A 20,665-nucleotide genomic window follows, 5' to 3' on the forward strand; every position below is an offset into this window, starting at 1 on the left:
TGGAGACAGAAAAACATTTGGGATGTGTAGGTGTCATTTAAGGGTTGTGACCACCTCAGGTGACAAAACATAAAGTTGCTGTCAGGGTTTGTACATGTGCACTGACCAGGAAAATAACTGGAGGTGGCAATGGGGTCAACCAAATGTTTGAGATGCTAAAAGCTGGAGGGAGAGTTAATCGAGTCCCATGCCTCACAGCCTTGGCCTAAAGTCTAAAGACTTAGAGCAGGTCACCTCAAACTGTGCACAGTTGGTGAGTGTTTTGCTCATCAGTTATTAAGCTGTCCCAGGCTGTCCCACTCTCTTTGTACAGCTCCAGCTCCATGTTTGCCAAATACATATATTCATCTGGAGCCTGATCCTCTGGATTTTAGAGCAGCAGTTTGAAAAGGTGATGTCAACATATCAGGGTTTGGTTATAGCAGTCACTGCCCTGCAGCAAGGAACAATGCAGGGGGAAAAAATTATCCAAGTAAAGTAAAGTAAAGCTGGGGAATTTGCTTCCCATTAGGAGTGTGAATGTGTGTGTGGAAGAAGAGACCACAACAGTGGGTGGTCCAAGATACTTTGGCTTCAGGGAGGAATCTCCTGAAACGCACACTGGATTTATCACTGTCCGGGCCAGCCATGGCAAACCTTCATACAGCCACAGAGACACATAAACATATGTGTTTAGTTTTTATAGGATTTGAGCGGAGAAGCCCTCATCATATCCTTTAATATAGCTCTCAAAAATCAAAAAAAATTTTCCACGCCATCTTTTTTACACTGTTTCCCTCTTCACTCCTGTTACTATCTAGCTCTCCTTTTATTATTTTCTCTGACTGCCCCTCCGTCCTATCTCTCACTCCCAGTCTCCTTAGCTTTGTCCCGGCAGGCCTCCTTTCAGACAGAGGCGGGTTTGTCAGGTGCCAAATGCCTTAGCTGAGAGATCAAAGGCAGACAAAGAGACTGGTGACTTACTGTTCTATTCTGGAATGGCAAAAAATGGAATCCTCCATAGGTTGGGACATCACATTCTCCCCCTATTCTCTCCCTGCAGCTCTTTCACTCATTCAATCCTCCTCTCTGGCCTTCGTCTTTCTTCCCTTTTGTCAGTCTTTCCCCTGCCCCATCCCAGTGTTCTCTGAGCTGCAGCACATTTGGAGGAGGGGGTGGTGGCATGGGAGGGGGAAGAAGGTTGCAAGAGTTAATAAGTAGTTTTGTCAGTGGGGTGGGGATTCCTTTAGCTGAATTAATTGCAATATGTAAGAGGAAGGAAAAATTGGAACTTTTGTTCAAGACACAGCCATCGATGCTGTTATCTGTAAAAATACAAAAAATAATCGAATGATGCCTACATGGATGCCAGCTTAAACTAAGCAAGTTTTTCCTCTAAGTGGCAACAACCCACACACCAGGTTTTGAACAGGCATAGATGCTCTCTGCTGCCACCAAATAAAACCACATCCACCCACACACTGCAGCCCACCTTGGGTGACCCACATGCAAAGCTGAATGGGCAAGCTATCATGCAGCCCACACAACAGAGTATCCAATACACTCGGGACTGAAAGCTTGAGAGCAGACTTTCACCATAATAGTCATCCAAAAAGCCTGGGAATGTAACACCCAGCACATGGCACACAATAGCTCGACCTGCCCAGACTGAACAACTGCCTCTCCTGTAATAAGACTAAAAGAATTACTTTCAAACTGCGACATCTTCCTCCTTTCAAGGCTGCACTTTATCTTCTTTAAGTGGTGAAAACTCTGGCTCACTTTTTTTAGTCAAAACAGACAGTGAGAATTCTTTAGTCAGAGGCGTCTTCACAAAGCAGCTCTTTAGAAAAAAAAAACAAGCTATCAGCTTTCAGACCCTTAGAGGAAGGGAAGCCTCTCCTTCTCCTGCACCTTGAAGAACTAAAGATCTCTATTCAGCCTGCCTCTCTACCACATCCCTCTGCCTTTGTGTCTGTTCTTTCCCCTGTGGGAGGCAGTTTGATGCTCAGTTGAGACTCCAACTAGAAAAGGTTACTTTTCCACAGTTTTTTTTCCGTTAACAACCAGCTGCACTCACAAATTGCATGTATTTGCATGCATCTATTTATCATATACACATGAAATAGATCATAAAAGAGCATCCACATCAATACACCTGAACCACTGGCATATAAGCAGGGCCGAACTAGTTGCTGAGCATAAACATCTGTCACAGGGACAGCAGGAGAGTGGAGCAGATTAACTCATTAATTCCATCACTTGGGGTTATTAATTACCTCTGGCCCCGACAGCGACACGGAGCCACACGGCCAGCGAAACACATCAGTATGATGGATGAGGAACACACGGCCACCGAAACCGATCACCATGATTGATGACATATGCTCGACACATATCTTGACCTTGACCTGGCTGTGGGGAAAAAGGTCCCATACTAGCTGTACCATCCTTTAACGTGCAAAGCCAAAAGTCAGACAGTCACATCTGGGTTGACAACCTTTCGAGTTTTCATGAAGGATTTGAACAAAAGCCAACCGGGGTAACAGCCTTAAGAACACAAAAGCCAACCTTGCTCATAATCACTGCACCTCTGTTAACGGTGTCTGCTTCCAGGGGGGGGGGGGGGGTTGGCAGCAGTTTGTCTGTCAAATGCCAGATGATTTATAACAGTATATTTAACTGCACTCATCCATCAACCAAGAGTCATATAATGTTGCCCTCATCAAAATGTCAGTGTGTTACAGACCAAGGCACCAGCCAAAGAGCCAATGAGCAAAACATGCATGAAAATGACAGGTTACAACAAAGCTAGACCCTGAGGTTAGTAGTCCTACCTGAAACAACAAAATACTATAAACTGTGTGAAAGAGCTACAATGTGAAAGTGAAAGAACATTTTAAATGTTATGTACCCATCAATATACGTTAATCATGATGATATACAAGACTAGCAAACCATCTCCTGTTTAAATATGGAGCCACTTTTTGTTTAGAGTGCACTGTGGTGCCACCTATATTGTTACTGTTGTTGCTGCATAAGTGAAAATATACTGAAATATTGTTCTGAAGACTTCCTGGACCGAGGTCTCCACGTTCTTATTAACACGTAGGCCTCAACTTCCTCCCTAATTCTTCTAGCCTGGCCTTAAGAAGGAATATTAGTACAATGGTTATATCTCAAAAATCTAAAGTATTCCACCCAGCCACTTCAGAAAGTACAGGACCACTCCTTAAAAATCAGAGTCATGATACTGAAGGTAAATGTAAGGAAACAAATGAAAAACAAAAGAAAGTTGCAGGGTGAGAAAACATATTCAGGGCAGAAAGCACAGAGAAGAAGAAGTGCTTTGAAACCAACAGAGAAGAGGAGAAAAATATACGCAGAAAGAGCAGGACAACAGATCTATCTTTATTTGCTGTAACCCTGCTTTACTTGGCCATGTTGGGTTTGTGCCACGCAGAATCCCCTTTTACACCTGTGGCTGCAAAGGTGGCACCACCCAAAGCCGGGCGTCATGCCACCACACTGAGCACCTTTAGTGATCCACACAAGAGTCACACAGCAGGTGGGTAACTGACTGTGATTTAAAAGCAAACAATACTGTATACACAAACAGAGGCTTAAAAAAGCTCTGCACACCTGTACACACACAGGTATAAGCACAAAACCCTTCAAAAACCCTCTGGGCTGCAGACGCACTTTGCAATACCACACATGCATACAAATCCACCAGCAACACACACATTCACAAAACAGATGTTTTGAGAGCAGGGAAAGCTTGGGGATAGCAGCACAGCAGGGACGATGGGAGGTAAACAAACTCAGTCATGGTATTGTCTCGGTCCAATTTCCTCAAGGTCTCCAGAGGCTGGACGTGTGTATCTGCATGTGTGTGTATTTTGCAATGCTTTCCTGAGATTGTTTGCAACAAAAAGAGCTTCGTTCAATTATGGATATAAAATAATGGGCAGATACATGTGAGGTAGGTGGGGAAGTATGCTAATGTTGTTGTGCAAGGGTACACTCAGGGTGGCACACTGCACAGAACAAAAAGAGAGTTAAACTATTCTGCTCCATGGTGAGTCAAGAAGAATGGGGCAGGAAAAGGGAGGATGTGAGAGGAGAACACAAACATACACTAAGAATAGGTGAGGGGGAAGAGGAAGTGATATGGAAGCAGGTTCAGTGCGGCCCCATATCAAATCTGTAAACAAGTGTAAAGCACGTGTCACTCTGTAGCACAAAGATATCACTAATCACTGCAAAGAGCAACAATGTCACATTTACTGTGACCTGTTTTGTTGATTTATTGTTTTTACTTCTGCAAACGTTACGGACATTCTACGGCTGTAAATACTAAGTTAGGTCTGTTTTTTCTTTTAATTTATCTATCGTTTGTCTTTTTTTCATTGTATGTTGATTCATGTGACTGATACTTTCTGGGTACTGGGTTCCCAACAAGCTAGGGACTCAACAGTGACATAGAGATGCTGCAGACCACTGAGTGGATGGAGAATCCTCACAGGAATCATCACAGGATGGTGTCAGGATCTAATAAACTGAACCATCTTTTAAAAGCAGCTTTATCTATTTGTTTTAAGGATGTGACCTTTCAAAAACACACACCACGGTCAGTCAAAGATAAAGTTAATGTTTTCTCAGTTTGGTCGTGAACAAAAGACTATCCTCATGGGAATCAGTGAAATATCCCACTTATGTCAAGGTGGTACAACATGTAGAGGAAAACAAAATGCCATCTATCCATACCAAGTTGTGCCCAACTGGTCCAAGCCATACCATGTAATGTATACCATGACATGATAATGGCATAATCAAATTATTTTGGTATATACTCCACATTTCTCTAAGCAGCCTTTAATTCCACCATCTCTGACCTGCTGTCAACAGGTGTGCAATCTCAGTTGTTACATTATGATGTCACTGTTCAAAGCAAAAACAAATCTTCGGCACCAAAATACATGACCTTACATCCAGATAAATCTGAAAAAGGCCAATAATCACTTAAAGCTTCCAAAGAAAATGCTGAAATAAAAGCAGACACTTTCTTGAGTGAAACATGTGGTTTTTGTGATCATTAGCTTCCTAAGAAAATAAACTAGTCTGACCCATCATGAATATTAACTACGATTCTACTTGAATGATGAGCTCAGCATAAAATACTATCAAGTCTAGACTTGAGCTTCTCTGTCTCTACAAAACCCTGTGAGATCATAAACACACCTCACATTCACGTGTGACCTACAGTACAGGACATACACATCTGTCAGCACTTAAGCGGACAGAAACACACATGAAGGACTTTAATTACCAAGCTGTCTGCGTTCTCCAGGGCAAGTTTGACATAACCTCGTAGTTTTTGGAAGTAGCTGGTTGGATATGAGGAGGGGCTGAAAAAGGCCAACTCACAGTGAACAGGAGGGTATTTTTAGGTTGTTTATTCAGGTAATCTACTTGCAGCTCCCAGACGACAGCCTGTCTGGGGCCTCAAAACACCTTCTATTGTGCATATGTGTGTGTGTTTGCATGGGGGTGTGTGTCCCTGAGAACGCAGCACTGCCATTGTGTTTCAGCATTGTGTGAGCAGTTACATGCACTGTACGTATGTCTGAGTGTGTGTTTACTCAGTAGCTCCTCAACAGCTCATGTCAACCCTCCAGTGTAGGTGTCACTGCAGTAGCCTTTGACCTCTCCTGGTGTCAGTCACTTTCAAGGTCAATAAGGTCACGGAAGTGATATACCCATCAAACCCAAACCCTGACTTAAAACAGTGTCACTTCTTGTTAGTGAGGCATGGTATCGCACAATTCTACAGACTCTGCTGCTGAGTGCATGTGCTGTCATCCTTAACCCCAGGCTAGATGAACCTGGCATTGCAGGGGGAACGGGGGGGGGGGGGATGTGTAACAAGAGCTAGAGGTTAATAGCTGCTGCTTAGATGGGGTTACTCTGCTTATGTTTTTTGGCCTTTCACTTTAATGTGAGGACAAACATGCCGACATAGCAAAGATGATGAGAACCAAACAGAGGACACCACTGGAATTGAGACAGTTGTGAGGTGTGTTCTGTATTGCTTAATATCTTCTTTCATTCTTGCTACTTTTTTCTTTCATCTCTCCTTCTCTGTGTGATTTCTTCCAACACATAAGCTGAAGTTCAACACTTTGCAGCTTTTTCAGTATACAAAGCAGCAGAGCTTCACAAAATGTTCTCATAACTTCCTATCCGCACACCAAAACCCTAAGATTACATATCACACACATTTTTTTATTTTCCAGGGCAGCAGTTTTTTTTTTCCGTCATTAAGAAGGTCTCTGCTGTCTCTACCTCAATGAACTGCTCAAAGGGCCAGTTCAAACAGGAGTCAAAATGAAAACAATTTAAACACCTCAACAATACACACAGATGCAGTCACATGACCACAGCGTCTGTACTCATAACCCTTCACTTCACCTCTTTTTCCAATTATTTACCAGAGCTTCTGGACAAAAATCACTTCATCTTCCTTTCTCCTTCATTTCACACAGACTGTTTCTGTCACACATGCAGTAGGATATCTATGCATCTGCTTCTCCACTCGTTTTATTTCCTTCTATCTTATTCCCATAACATACCTCAGTGGTGTGAAACTTCAAGGGAATGTATCTCTTTTTCCTCTCCCTTCCAACAACCCTTCCCTTATTTGACAACCGGATTTGAATCAGGAAGGATCAAGGTCCCTAATCCCTGAGACATGCCCTGGTATGGACACACCTCTGCCTCTGGCCCGAGATCTGCAGCTTCATGTCTCCCCATGCTGGGAAACCTGCACATCCCCAAATTACATTTCAGCTCTCCTACAGAGAGGTTGCACCTCACAGGCAACCCCATGGTGTGTTTGATACACATACAAGTTTGTACATTGGTGTGCACACACATGGCAGCAGGAGGTCAACCACTTGATCTTAAAATTCTGGGCTGAGGCCAAGGATAGCTACATGTGTTAGAGAAAGTGAAATGGCAACAGAGGTGTCCCATAACCACTTTCTGTATTACTTTCGGAGGTGTGATGTTTGGCAAAACATGGTTACAACTTGAGAAGTTCAGTGACTCATGTCCTTGTTGCTAAATATAAAGAACCACAGAACCACCGTGGTCACCAACACTACATTATTGCTATTGCACTGTTAGTTGTTTGGACAATTTGGAAATACGCAAACACAAACCATGTTACCAGCAGTAGCAAACTCCATGTGAAGATAGCCGACCATCACAGAGCATGGATTAAATAAGCTGTGCTGCAGTGGCGCATGTCTATGACTTTATTCCATGACACCCAGGTGTAGAAAGTAGAAAAATAACAACAACATCGCAGCTCTGAACTAACAGTGCAATAGTACGCATTCATTCATTCATTCGTCTTAAAAGTATTGGTGAAATAAAGACAGATGATGCCTTATTTAGAGGCTGTATTGTCTATGCCCCGTTGACTCCCGTTATATGGATATATACGCGGATCTTGAATGATATAAATAGCGTCCAAAGAACGCCAACTTTCACTGAAATGTTATCGATGAGTAGATGAATGTACTTTCTGCCAGTAATAAGGTCCAGGTTTAAAAAAAATGAACATCCCCTTTAACTTTTTCGAGGCAAACATGTTATTTGGTCAAAGCTCTCCTAAAACATTGCCATCACTGTGTGAGTCCAGTAGATTCTACACTGTAGAGTTCCTTTAATGAAAAAGCAGTTCATGTTGCTGCAGAGAAGAAGTCAGTCTGCGCCGCGAAATGTCGCTGGAGCAGAGGCAAAAACTTACAACGCTTCATTGAAACAAAGAGGTCTCACTCTTCTCAGAACAACACTGAAATTAATTTCACTGAACAAGTGGTCTTAAAGGTGAAGGAAATAACTGAAAGAGCGCTGACTTTGGGACTGAGGGAATTGGGTCAGGTTGCTGTTGTTTGTAACATTTTTTACGCTGCAGAATCACTGAGGATTGTTGCATTGGGTGGAATTAGTTGTCATTTTGGTTGCACAAGCTTGGCTTGTGGGAACTGAACTGTGTTTAAGTTTCTGTTGTAGGATCTTAGGCCATGTAACAATAATTATATTTTGTCAGACTGGGACTCTGACTGGCACCCTGGCTAAGCTAAGCAGCCTAAGACCAATGCAGTATTCCTCAATTCTAATCACACATTGTAGTGTGAGTGTGCTTTTCCAGAGAGAATGAAGCAGTGTTCCATTTCCTCCAGCACCATGATAAGAAAAGGGGGATCTCAGCTCATTAAAATGGGCACTGCATCGTCCAGTCTTAGGGCCCATCAGATTACACAGCAGCCCTTTATTGCAAGGCTTTTTGTCATAACCCCTAACTGATTGCTACGGAGCAGCTTTTGATTTGGACACTGAACTCTGTGCCCCCGGAGAAAAGGGATGACAACTAAAGAGAAGAAAAGACCACCTACTACTGGCCCAGCAGGACTGAGGGAGCTTAAGATAGAAATCAGCAGGAGAAAAGAGACAGGGAGAGATAAAACACTTTCAAGGTGTTTGCAATCAGCTTCCCATTGTCAGATAGGGATGGAGAGCTGGCCGTCCATCTGAGGAGCTGCTTTGTCACCAGGCTCAGATCACACAACCGGATTGGAACATTAATACAAGTTTATGATATAGCATGCGATATGCTTGTCAAAATAGATGCACAGAATAATTATAGATAATGGTTCCCACACATACAATCTCCATGCAATTAGTGGCATATTGCATCAGATCAGAGGGATTTTCAAGCAGTGGTGAGCTGATGGATTAAGTACAGGAAAAGTATAGTTGCCAGACTGGAACAAAATCTTTTTCCATATAACTTCTCCCACATCTTTTGTCTTTTTTCCCTCCCTACCTCCATCCCTGCCTCCTCATCTCTGTTTCCTCTGCTCTTCTTGGCGAGGGGTCTGTTCTGCCTCTCTCAGCACAAAGAAGGTGGCAGGGGCCCTCTTTCTCTTTCATAACCTCCTGTTCAACAAAACAGTCCACCCATGCCCACTTGATGGCTGTCCACTTCTCCCTCTCTACCCATCTTTCTCTGCCTATACATCCATCCATCTCTCTTTATAAACCCTGCACCTTCTCTCCATCCATCTGCCAGTTGAGAGAGTGGAAAGGAAAACATTAAAGGAGAAAGAGAGAGCAAGGGAACAAGAGTGGAGTGCAGGAGAAAATAGAGGAAGAAGAAGGGAAACAGCCAGAGGAATGGGGAGAATGGCAGGGATGGTTGGAGAGATGGTGGGGGGTGAGAGGACTGCCGGGTTGTGTTGGTGGAGAGCTGGGGTATTGATTCAAGGCCTTTTGACATGCTAATTTGCTTGCTGACTGCTTTAATCGTCTCTCTTTCCATCACAGGCTTCAAAGAGAGGATGCTTTTTAAAAAGAGGAGAGGAGGGGGAAATGTTTATATTTTACACTTCTATGGCACATATGCTGCAGATGGTGACTGACAGCCATGTTAGCTGTACAAACACAGACTATGCCATCAAGAGAATGATGTGTCCTCTCTGTCCAATAAAAAGCTTGATTCTCTCATTTTGGGAATTTCAAAGGTAATCTGAAGTATCGGGAGATTTTACAAAAGAATATTTAAGCCATCTGAAAAATGCATCCTCGCAAACTTAAGTGGAGACACTACAAGTGACTAGGGTCTAATTTTTAAGTAAATTTTCAGCACGAGTAGGAAACCTTAGCAGCTGGTTACTAACATTAAAGCAATTAGTAGTGTTCTTCCATTTTTTTTATGGAAATGAGACATTTCCCTTAAAATATGCACTGACGAAGGTCCAATAGAACAAATATATTCCCACACCAAAATGTGTATTTGATGTTTTCTTTCTACTAATCGTGAAAAATGTTCTGAAAGCAAAGCAGCTCATAATCTCTTAACTGACCTGTACTTGTCTCACCTTAAAACCAGGCTGAACTAATAACATACAATATAAAGTGGCATGGTTCTTATTGGACACCAGTGGCAGTGTGTAATTACAGGCCACATGGAAACTAAACAAAGAAGCACTGCTTTAATATCTAATGATCAATGTTTCTAACTCCACAATGTATAAAGTGCTTTCTCCAATAATATACTAAATAAAAAGTTTCATGTCATGTTAGGAAATTATTTTACTTAATTTTCTATTTCGTAATTATTATTATTATTATTATTATTATTATTATATGAATCTCGGTTAATAATTCTTCACAAATTTTAGAGCATTTTTATCATGTTGCAACATGGTACCTTTTTTTGTTTTATGTGGCACTGTATAGCAGGAAATATAAGAAGGGTACTTAAATTATCCATATATTGTTGTCTTTTGATATATTTTGATGAGAAATATTTTTTGGGCGTGTATATTATATGAGGTAAAATCCACCTAACGTTAGTGATGGTTATACAAAAATGTACGTTAGTGTTCCAGGGTTAAACAAAGAACAGCAGTAAATTCTGAAAGGGGGCTTGATATTCTCTGGGGAAAAAATTGTAAGACTTAAAAGTTTATTATTTGTGCTAGTATGATCATACACACTGCAGTGTGGCTGGCGCTGTGGGACTGCTGCCACTGTGAGTGGGGTCATGCTCGATCACCAGTGGCTTCCTGGCCTAAACAGGGGACTGTGAGGAGAAATAGAGAGGGGTGATGAGTGCTGAGAACTGCAAAAGGAACAAACACAGAGGCAGGACGGCTGCCGGAGCAGGAAAAACATTTCATCACCTCTGCTAATGATGGCTGAATTACCACCAGCAGCCCCTCCTCCATCTAGTAAAGAGAGTATTCTTTTTTAACCATTTGAGTGGTTAAACAGGAACAAAAATTTAGAAATTCTTTAAGGAATAATTTCAGCAGGAATGGGAGGGTGGTAGAGGATCGCTCATGAGACATTTTGTCCTGTCTCTCTGTACCTGTTGTTCTCTCCTGCTCTCTGTTGATAATAGATTCCTCGTCTCTATTCAGAAGCACAAAATGAGCCTCTCTGGTGGCAGCGAAAGTGATGAGTACATTTACCTCCGTTCTTCTGCACTCTGCTCATATCTCTCTCTGTACGTGTGTGGGTTTGTTCATCAACTGTACATATGTGTCTGTTGCTAGACACTACTTTTTTCATGTCTGCTCCAAGACTTATAAATCTGCTTGATCAGAATGAGCATGCATATCTTGATTTCATGCAGTAAAACCTCTTTCTCTGTGTGTGCGTAGATGTTCAGAATTGGAGTGTCACTTGTGAATGCGTGTTTGAGAAAGGTGACGAGTGATGAGGTTCAGTGTGTGGCCACCTTCCTCCCATCAGTGATGGTATAATCTCATTATTCAGTCCACTTCCTGGTGCTGCCACGACAGACAGGAAGCTGGTGCAGAGAGGTAAAAAAAGAGCTGAAGAAAGATGGTGTTTCTGGGTGAAAATGGTTAACAGAATTTAGATTAAAAAAATTGAAAGGGATAAACGCAGATAAAGAGTCAATGAAGAAAAGGGATTTTTAAGGAGACAGAAGACATAAAGGGGAAAAAACAAAGAAGCCAAGTCAGCATAAAAGAAGATACAAATACTTAATTTGTGTATGCGCAGAGGAGGAGGGAGAGGACAACGGAAGAGGGAGAGCAAGAGACAGAGTCTGTATATTTAAAGCCATCGGGGACCGATGGTATAAAAGCATTACTTAGTGGGTGGTTGTAACTCAGGAGGAAGAGCAGTCGCCTACCAATCAGAAGGTCGGTGGTTCAACGCCTGGCTTCTCCGGGCCACATGTCGAAGTGTCCTTGAGCAAGACACTGACCGCATGTTGCCTCCATCAGTGTATGAATGCTTAGAGCAAAGCACTGTGTAGCGTGCTGTATGAGTGTGTGAGTGAATGTGGCATGTAGTGTGAAAGCACTTTGAGTGGTCAGATAAGCTAGAAAAGCACTATACAAGTACAGTCCATTTACCATTCGTGAAATTAGAACAAAGCTCCCAAGTGAGTATTTAACACTGCCAACAGAACGAATGAGATAATAAGAGACCCACAAACACATAGAATGAGCAAGACACAGGAGAGAAACTTCATCCCTAAACCCTCAATGTCCCATGAATGTACTACAGAGCTCATTCAGTGCTATGCAGCCAATCAGAGGGACCTCTCTCACTGACAGACCTGACGTTGATTCAACATGTTGAATTGTTCTAAAAAGGCATCAGCAGGGCCAACAACATTTTAAACACTGAAAATACAGGAGACAGATGTCTGTTGACAATCCAGACATTCCTGACAGCTGATTGAGCCTTTAGGCATGCCATTTTGGGAGCAGTCCTGGAGGCCTTGGTAACTCTGTTTAAAGAAAGACTGTTTCAAGAAGGAAAACAGACATATGAGTGGAAGAATGGCAGGGAGTGACAACAAGAGATAGGGGAGGAGCAACAAAAAAAAAAAAAAGACCGATAATAATCTTCAAGCCATTGAGTCAATTTCTTTATCCAAAGGTTTAATTCTTCTTTGCTGTTGACATCAAAACAAGCACGTCCTGTTTGTATCAACCATGTCATAGAGGTAGGTGTTTACTCTGTTTGTGCCGCTGAATACGCTGAGTAGATCATCTCATGTATGCACCAAGCTGATATGCTGTTTAAATGGTGAGTAGACTCCACCTCCTTAGTACGCCACTCTTTTCACCAGCATGTAAATGTTGTGGACCCATGGATCTCTCAAAGAAGTCTGCACGTGTTTTTATGGGTATTGACTGAGTTGTTGAGGATCAGTTCACAGCTCACTGAGCTCTGCAGTGTCACAAGCATCTGAGACCCTCAGCACACACACGTGAACGAGTGCAACTTGAGGCAAATACACACATAGAACTTGAAATGTGCAGATTTTCCTGAAAACACACATTACAGCCAGGTGGGGGGTAAACTGCAGCCAGAGCATACTGTTGGACAAACGTTTTCTCACTCAAGGACAAAAAAACTGTTAATTATCATTTCCCCACCATGAAGTGCAGAGTTCTCACTCTTTCTCCACCACCTCATCAGCACTACAGCACCTCACCAGATGAAGAGCGAGAGTACTTCCTGACCACAGAGATGTGGGGGAGGTAGTTAACAAGGAAAAGGATCCCAAATACTCTCTCCTCAGACCAGGGGGGTTTTGGCCCTCAGTTCCTTGGTTGCCTCTTTTGCCTTGGCCCAGGGAGTACACCCTGATCACCCTTGAACCACCTCAAATGCAGACACATATACACACTCTTCCAGCGCAGCTGTCAAAATTCTGATGTCTTAATCAATCCTGGATCCACGACCTTGTCAGACGCGGCAGCAAGATGGATGCAGAAGGTTTTGACCCTTGATCTCTGTTGGGGTGGAGAATACAAGTCCTGTGTGTCCCATCAGCTCCCCCATTCACCCCCTTTTCTCTCCAAACATCTATAGCTTCAGTCGGCTCTGCTGCTGCCTCAAACAATGATGGAGGAGGCTGGGAACCAGTGGCCTATTTCAGACAGCTGACAGCTGAGCTATGTGCACATTAGAGAACCTTTAAAAGTACACGTTCAAACTTTAACCACTTGTGTACTGTTTCTAAGATGTTTTAATGTCACAAGATTCTATCCAACGTAAAACCCAAAGCTCTCCCTGGATATCTGCCCTCCCCAAAAACAAGCTTCTGTCTGAGCTCTTTAGTCAAGATGTGCTCAGAAAAGGGGAGCTTCTTGTCTGACCAGGGAACGTAAACAAGCTCCTCAGTACTCTTGCAGGCCAACAGTGGGCAGCACCTTTCAACCCTCCAGTCACTGGAGCTGGTCCACACTGACTGAAAGTGACATGTTTAAAAAGATTAGAGTGTAACTGAAGCTAAAGAACAAAGTCGCTGTATTGGCATTTTTTCACCTAAACACTTAAGCAGAAACAGTGATATGTGATCTAAATGGATGTATTGGCTTGAGAAGTAGCAATACCATTGCCAGGCCGGCAAACATGACGCAGCTGAATTACTCATATCAATGGTTCCAATTCTCTACTGCCTTCTTCAGAGTGTAACAGTTATTTATCTCAGCAGAAATTAAACTGATTGGAAGTCTGCATTAGTGTTTCAAGCAAATTAAAGTAATGATCTACAGCATGAGATGTACAATCTCATTCTTATTTGAAATATGAGAAGTTATCATAGCGGACTGCATGACAGAAAGCCAGAGACTAATTAAAGTCTGTAACTAACTACCCTCTGACTTTCTTCCCTCCCCACCTTCATATGCTTCTTTGAAAGTGACTTTTGGAATACAAATCAGTCTGGAGCTATCTAAAGCAAGCGGCAGAGGAGATGGCATTATTCCAAGACAACTCTACTACCTCATGTGATGCTTTTTTATTTTTTCCACAGAGACACACAGTAACCTATCTGTGAAAACTTGTGACAACCCCTTCACCTTCCCCACCCCCAAGCAGCCAGTGGTAACCCTAAATCAACAAACTGTTTGTCATGCAATTAGTCCTCCAAGATAAAGGCTTCATCATAAATTAGGAGAGGTGGAGTGGGCCACCCCTTGTTAATCACCCATGCCCAGCCTCTGACCCCTCACTGCTGCAGCCCACTGCTTTTTGTGTGTGATGGTGATGGTGGGTGGATGGGTCTACCAGTAAACCATCAAGTCAAAATTGGCATCCAGTTTCTTGGCCAGATTACAACTGCACCTCCATCTGGCAAAACACTGAATGTGATCCACAAAACAGCTGCTTAGTATTATAGTATGTTATCAACAAAACAGTGTCATACAGCACAACCTAATACAAAAAGTAAGTTAAATGAGTGCAGATACTTGGAAAAAAAATTATGAACAGCTGTAGGAATTTGAACATGTCTATTGGACTATCATATGAAATTACTTTAATAATAAATTAATGGCACTATTATGCATAAAATCTTAACGAATCTGGAGGACGACACCTTTAATCGTTATCAAAGTGTTAGATGTAGAATAGCTGCAGATGAGATTAGAATAACTGTCCACAAGAAACAATTCCTCCCTACCAGATAGCCCCATTTCAACCCCATCTCACAACAGTGCATTTTCACTCCTCTCATACCTGCTTGGAATCATAAATCTTTTCTCTCTCCTCCTCCTCCCTCTGCTCCTCTAAAGCTGTCTATCTCCTTTCCCAGCTTAGGGTTCCACTGGGAACAAGAGAAAGAACAGGTGGGGGTGAAAGACTCAGTGGTGGTGCGAACCAGTTGGAGCTTTACACTCCTCTCCCACTTTCACCAGTTCTCGCGGGACACATCCCTTTGCACAACACCTCCCAGTGGGCCTGCTAATGAGTCCATTTACAGTCATCACTGCCTCTATCAGCCAACCTGACTCTGGAAAGAAGACTAGAGCAGAAGAAGCGCAACAAGATAAAAACACCCAACAGAGTGAGAGGTGGCTGAATTGAGTGAGGAGAGGGTAGGACAAAGGGAACAAATGATGGGGATAAAGACAAAGAACTGGAGATGGGGGAAGGGACAGACGGGATGTTGTAAGAGTGGAGGCTGTTCTAAAAACTGTAAGTGCTAGACAACTGGAGAGAAGTGTCAGATCTTTACCTTGGCATTCTGCATTACGCTCCTCATATCCAGGATTGCACAGGCAGTTACCAATGGGAACCAACCACTCCCCATCAGCTCCACAGTACATCTTAGGCACCTCCTTCTCCTCTGAATTATCCACACATGAGCCACGAACTTCCACCAGTGAGGAAGTATCGGCCCCAGTTATGGTATCAGGAAACTGGGCCAAGTTCCGCACAGATAAAGGACATTTCTTGTAGAAAACCCTGACTGAAACAAGTGCAATGCATGCGCCAACATCCTGGAAGGCCAAATAGAAACCTTTCCGGGTCAAGGCACCGACATCACGGACCTCCGTGTTTAGCTTCATGATACGATCGCCGATGTCCACCTGTGTGAAGCTCTCATCTGCAGCGATGGTATCAATCTTGTTGAACTGGTTCTCCCGAATGTAGCGCTCTTTGTCATTGTTGGACTCGTAGTAGTACAGATTGAAGGTTTCCTTGCAGGTTCCCATAACCCCCGGTAGACTGTTACAGTCCCGAAGAGTGAACTTGATCTCAATGTACACACGCTGGGCTCCTCCACGCGGGATCCAGTCAGTGCGGAGCCAGTTGTTCTGATTTGGCTCCATGACATTACACACCTGGTATGTCCGGATGGGGATGTTCTTCTCGTCCATAATGCTCACTTCCTCCCACTGGGGATGGAATGCATTGAAAATGTTACAAGGTTATTATCAAACTTGATGAAATTTTCTGTCTGCTTACTTAGTTACATATGGTGCAAACCATAACTAAAGGTAAACTGAGAAAAGCAGCAGGGTTTTTAAGCTTAAGAGTATCTGAATAAATATCATAAATAAAATGAGCTGTGTAAGTACTGAACATGACTGGCAGCAAGTTCACACCAAAGAAGCATTTGGTTTCTTTGCTGTAGTTCATATTTGATTAACAGCAGAGCTAGTGCTTAAACTTAACTCGTGTTTATGAATGACATGACCTGTTAGGTCATAATTCAAAAACGCAATGCTGTTAATATTCGGATATAAGAAAGGAAATGCATGTAATTAGTTCTATGCCTCAATGATTTTTAGTTCAATTACTCATGGAATGGTATACAAAATCCACTTCTTACACACACTTACACACACACACACAACCACAGACCTGGATGGTTCAGAACATGAGTATATGTAAAAGAAGGAATGTTAACAGAGGATTATGTTGACACAGACAATCTCTAAACAAGTGCTAAGGATCTGCGCAGGCCTGCTTTACATCTACATTAATGAGCAGGACCTGGACGCTGATGTGGGTGCATGGACTACTTTGTCCAGCACGGCCTGGCTTATTTTTGCCAGGAGGGAATGTTTATTATACTTATGATACAGTTTCCCTCTGGACCAAGTACTGTTGAGCAAATACAAGCATGTCTTCAGAGGCTCAAAGCAGTGTGTTCTCTCCAGTTTTTCACTGTGTGTTTTAAATAAAGTTATGACTGAGCTGGAGTCTAAACATGAGCAGACAGGTCTTTGGCCGCTGTAGCTTTAACCATTTAGAAAACTGTACAAAATAAACAAAATATGAGTAACGCTGCCAGATATGAATTGCCTTATCATAAACAATCTGGATTAGGGAATTTTTTCCCCAGAGTAGAGCAGGATAATACTAAATACAGCTGCTGCTGTATGATTTAAGAAAATGTCTTTCCATCCCTGATGCTCCATTGCATTTTGCTCGCTTCCCTTTGACCCTCTTTTGTTGGGGAAATCTAGCGTGGCTGAGATAAGACTGCACCTTTCACTGATAGCAGGAAAGGGGAAAATGAGGCCAATTGGTCATAATGAGAGGGTGAATGCAGGCTTGCAAGGGCTGCCAGGACCCTGTCAATCACTTGTTTGTGATAAAATGGCCGAGGGGAAGACCTGAGCGCAGCACTAGTTCACTCAGGAAGGCTCACACGGACAGACTGCAACAGCTGCACATGGTGGTCTGCTGTTCCATTGGGTTTAACTTTATTATCTGACATGACTGTTGCTGATTCATATTAATTTTAATACAAATTGAAAGGCTCACTTGTCTCACCTGTGCAAGTAAAAGAAATGCAAGGGTGATTACTGTTACATGTTAATTTTGAACAATTATTCATTCCGACACTAATGAATTTGTCTATTTCCATATGGTCTAACTGAGATGGTTAAGCAGTTTTCTCAGTATATCTAATGCATGTGGTCTATGAGAGCCCCATTGCATCCTATATTCTTTCTCTATCAGAGCTACTGGTACCCCACTTAGACTGTTGGATCAGGCATGTTGTCAACTCTCTTCCCTGTTGGTTTTATAGTTGGTCGTCCTGCAGCTAGAGCCGAAGCCGACTGCACTTTCCTCATATTCATCCATTTTAGAGGACCTTCTTTCAGCTGCCAAACTCCTCTCTCCTCTCTCATATGCCGAATGGTGGAAAGGGATATAAAGTTTCTCCACAAAGACCGATTCAATCCTGCGTCTATTCAGGAAACCTGACGCCTGCTGCAGTATCAGCCCCTGCATCTGACCATTACAGAGTGGTTGGAGAGAAGGGGGGCAGGAGAATGGGGCTGAGTGGGGTGCCTATAGAGTGAGGGGTTCAGGAACCTCATGGGGCCCTGAGGGTGTGGAAAAGGGTCTCCATGCTCACACACACACACACAAAAAAAAATCTAATTCACATTTATCCATATTCCAGTCTCCTATAAAAGAAATGCTCTCAGTCTGAGCGACTATCCTGACAAGACAAACAGCAGCACAATAAATCACCAACAAAGATTTTCTTAAAAAGATTGAACCTTATCAAATGGTACTGGGTGTCTATCTGGTGGTTCACTCACAGCTCCTGCCAATAATGGATATTATCTCTTTATTTTTGCTCAACAGGAGACCGTGCGTCCTAACAAGGGAGCACTTCTTTGCAGTACCTACCCCTCCTTCTGTCGGGTTGGCGATCCATCCCAGCTCTCCCTGAACAGATCTGGAGTCCAATAACGTGACTGGAAAACAAGAGTAGTAGACGTGAGCATGTAGTCGCAGACTGGCCACACAACTTTAGCTTTGGCATATTTAACGTAATTCGACCTAACACACCGCGGAGGGATATTAGCGTTCTAATTTTTAAATTAATAAAATAAATGTTAAAGTGATTTATCAACATGACAAATACATTTATACTGAACATCAGCGCAGGGGTGGATAAAAAGCCTGAGTCAAATAGTCATATAAACTACATGTCTAAATGTTTTGTTTTGCATAATTATTTACTTTATTTTACAGTCCTTTCGACTGATTTCCGTTAAGTAAATGATTTTCTACGACGGACAAACCCATTCCTCGGCTTGTCTATATCATTTTTCCCTTTGCTCACAGTCGGCTTTAAGCGTGATTAATTGAAATTCTGAGCATAAACTTGTTCTTTGAAGAGGGAAAGCGTTTAAAATGTCTTTGTCAGTCAGTCTCGCACAAAACCTTGTAGAGAAAAAGTCTAACACGAGAAGAACTTATCAAATATAGTTTTATTTAATAGGACTAAAACTGAATCAAAAGTCACCCTGCATGAACAGGGTCTTTTTTAAATGTTAAATGTTCAATAAACAACTTACAATAAATACGTAGATTAATTAATAATTCTCAATGTTTCTCAATATAATAGTTGACTGGAACAATACAGTGTAAGCCATTTTATAATTTGAAAATGTTTCTTTAAAAATAAACAGAACCAGAATCTGATTGGGTTGCGACAGGACAGGACACAGAGTTGCATTTCGTGAACATATGATCTAACAAATCATATGAATTTATAGACTCATAATTCTGTATTGGGCATTACATTTCAAATTCTAATAATCTTTGGCTCTGGACTGTGTGAAGGCAACTCCGGAGCGCATGTCTTGAGTCGGTCACAACATGCTCAGTTTGCACTTGAAAATTCCTCTGCTCTTCAGTAAAAAAAAAAAAAAAAAACAGAAGCAGAGAACGGAACAGAATTTGTTTTTATTAATCGATTATGGAAATGCGCAAAACAGCGCAATTCAACTGTTTAAGAATTTTGAACAGAAATGCAGAGTGACAGCAGGAGCGATGACTGCAAACAGCTCTGAAACGGATGGATGAAGAGCTGCTTGGTCACTCCGATGTATGCAGAGCACTCGAGTCTTGCAGTGACCCGTAATTCACGCTAATTCCCTCCGTTTATGTGGAAGCTTGTAGCATTTTATTGTTGCTTTGTCCAGATATAGGCTCGACTTTCTTCTTTTCCTTGACCAAACAGCTTTTATCTGGGCCAAAAGAAAGACTGTTCGTGCCCGCACGCACGATCAAAACCAGAGCAGAAACTGAAACGGCCGATGCGCATTTGGAAACTCCATCTTCTTCAAGTTTCATCCGCGTAACCCCAGCAAAAAAACAGTCACCACGTAAAGGTGACCGTCTGGCTTTTCCTTCATCAAATTTATCGTAGCCCTACGTACTCGTAATCTGGAGCTACGGAACGTGACCCCGCGGAGCAAGCGCACAGAAACGGAACGGGTATGGAGTCAGTAGTCCGGGGCAGCTCAATCCTCTCCGCGACCTTACCTTCATTTGGGGGGTATATCCGTGCCGGAGAAAAAAATGCAGAAATCCCCGAAAAAAGAAAGGTGAGCGTGAACAAAATCCCTGCCATTTCTGTTCCTATCCCGTTTTTCTCTCCTCTTTTTCTTCCGTTGTTCTTCTCTTAGGTCCTGCTCCCCCTCTCTCCCTCCCTCTCTTCCCAGTGGAATAAGGCTCTGAGGCGGACAGCAGGAGACAGCCGCACCGAGCGCTCTACAGGCAGGAGGCGGGTCTGTGCGCTTTGACGCGGAGCTTGTCAATCCATAAAGGAAACGTAGGGGACAGGAGAGCAGGGTGCAAATAATCATTAACTACACCCACTGCACACTCGCGCACACCCCTACTTACTCATGTACCAGTGATTATCTGATGGGACCTATCTGCGAGACATTTTCAGTAAAACTCTCCACAACTCTGAATCATAGTTATTCTAAAAATAAACTTTGGGAGATTTTACTTTGTTTTTGACCAGTGAAAACAAACTGCTGCTGCACATACTGTTAGTTTA

General features: G+C 42.7%; 1 protein-coding gene across 1 annotated transcript in view; it reads right to left on the reverse strand.

The window, feature by feature from the left end:
• epha4l (eph receptor A4, like) overlaps window positions 1-20,450 on the reverse strand; it is a 50,494-nt gene extending 30,044 nt beyond the window's left edge. The window contains exons 1-3 of the mRNA XM_072392998.1: window positions 20,143-20,450; window positions 18,496-18,563; window positions 15,572-16,235 (exon numbers count right to left, since the gene is read on the reverse strand). Of these exons, the coding sequence (XP_072249099.1) occupies window positions 15,572-16,235; window positions 18,496-18,563; window positions 20,143-20,230 (820 nt within the window). The 5' untranslated portion in view covers window positions 20,231-20,450. The remainder of the gene's footprint in view (window positions 1-15,571; window positions 16,236-18,495; window positions 18,564-20,142) is intronic.
• Window positions 20,451-20,665: the final 215 nt, after the last annotated feature.

The sequence above is a fragment of the Leuresthes tenuis genome, unplaced genomic scaffold, assembly GCF_036924035.1.
Source record: "Leuresthes tenuis unplaced genomic scaffold, fLeuTen1.0.hap1 SCAF_9, whole genome shotgun sequence".
NCBI classification, from domain to species: Eukaryota; Metazoa; Chordata; class Actinopteri; order Atheriniformes; family Atherinopsidae; genus Leuresthes; species Leuresthes tenuis.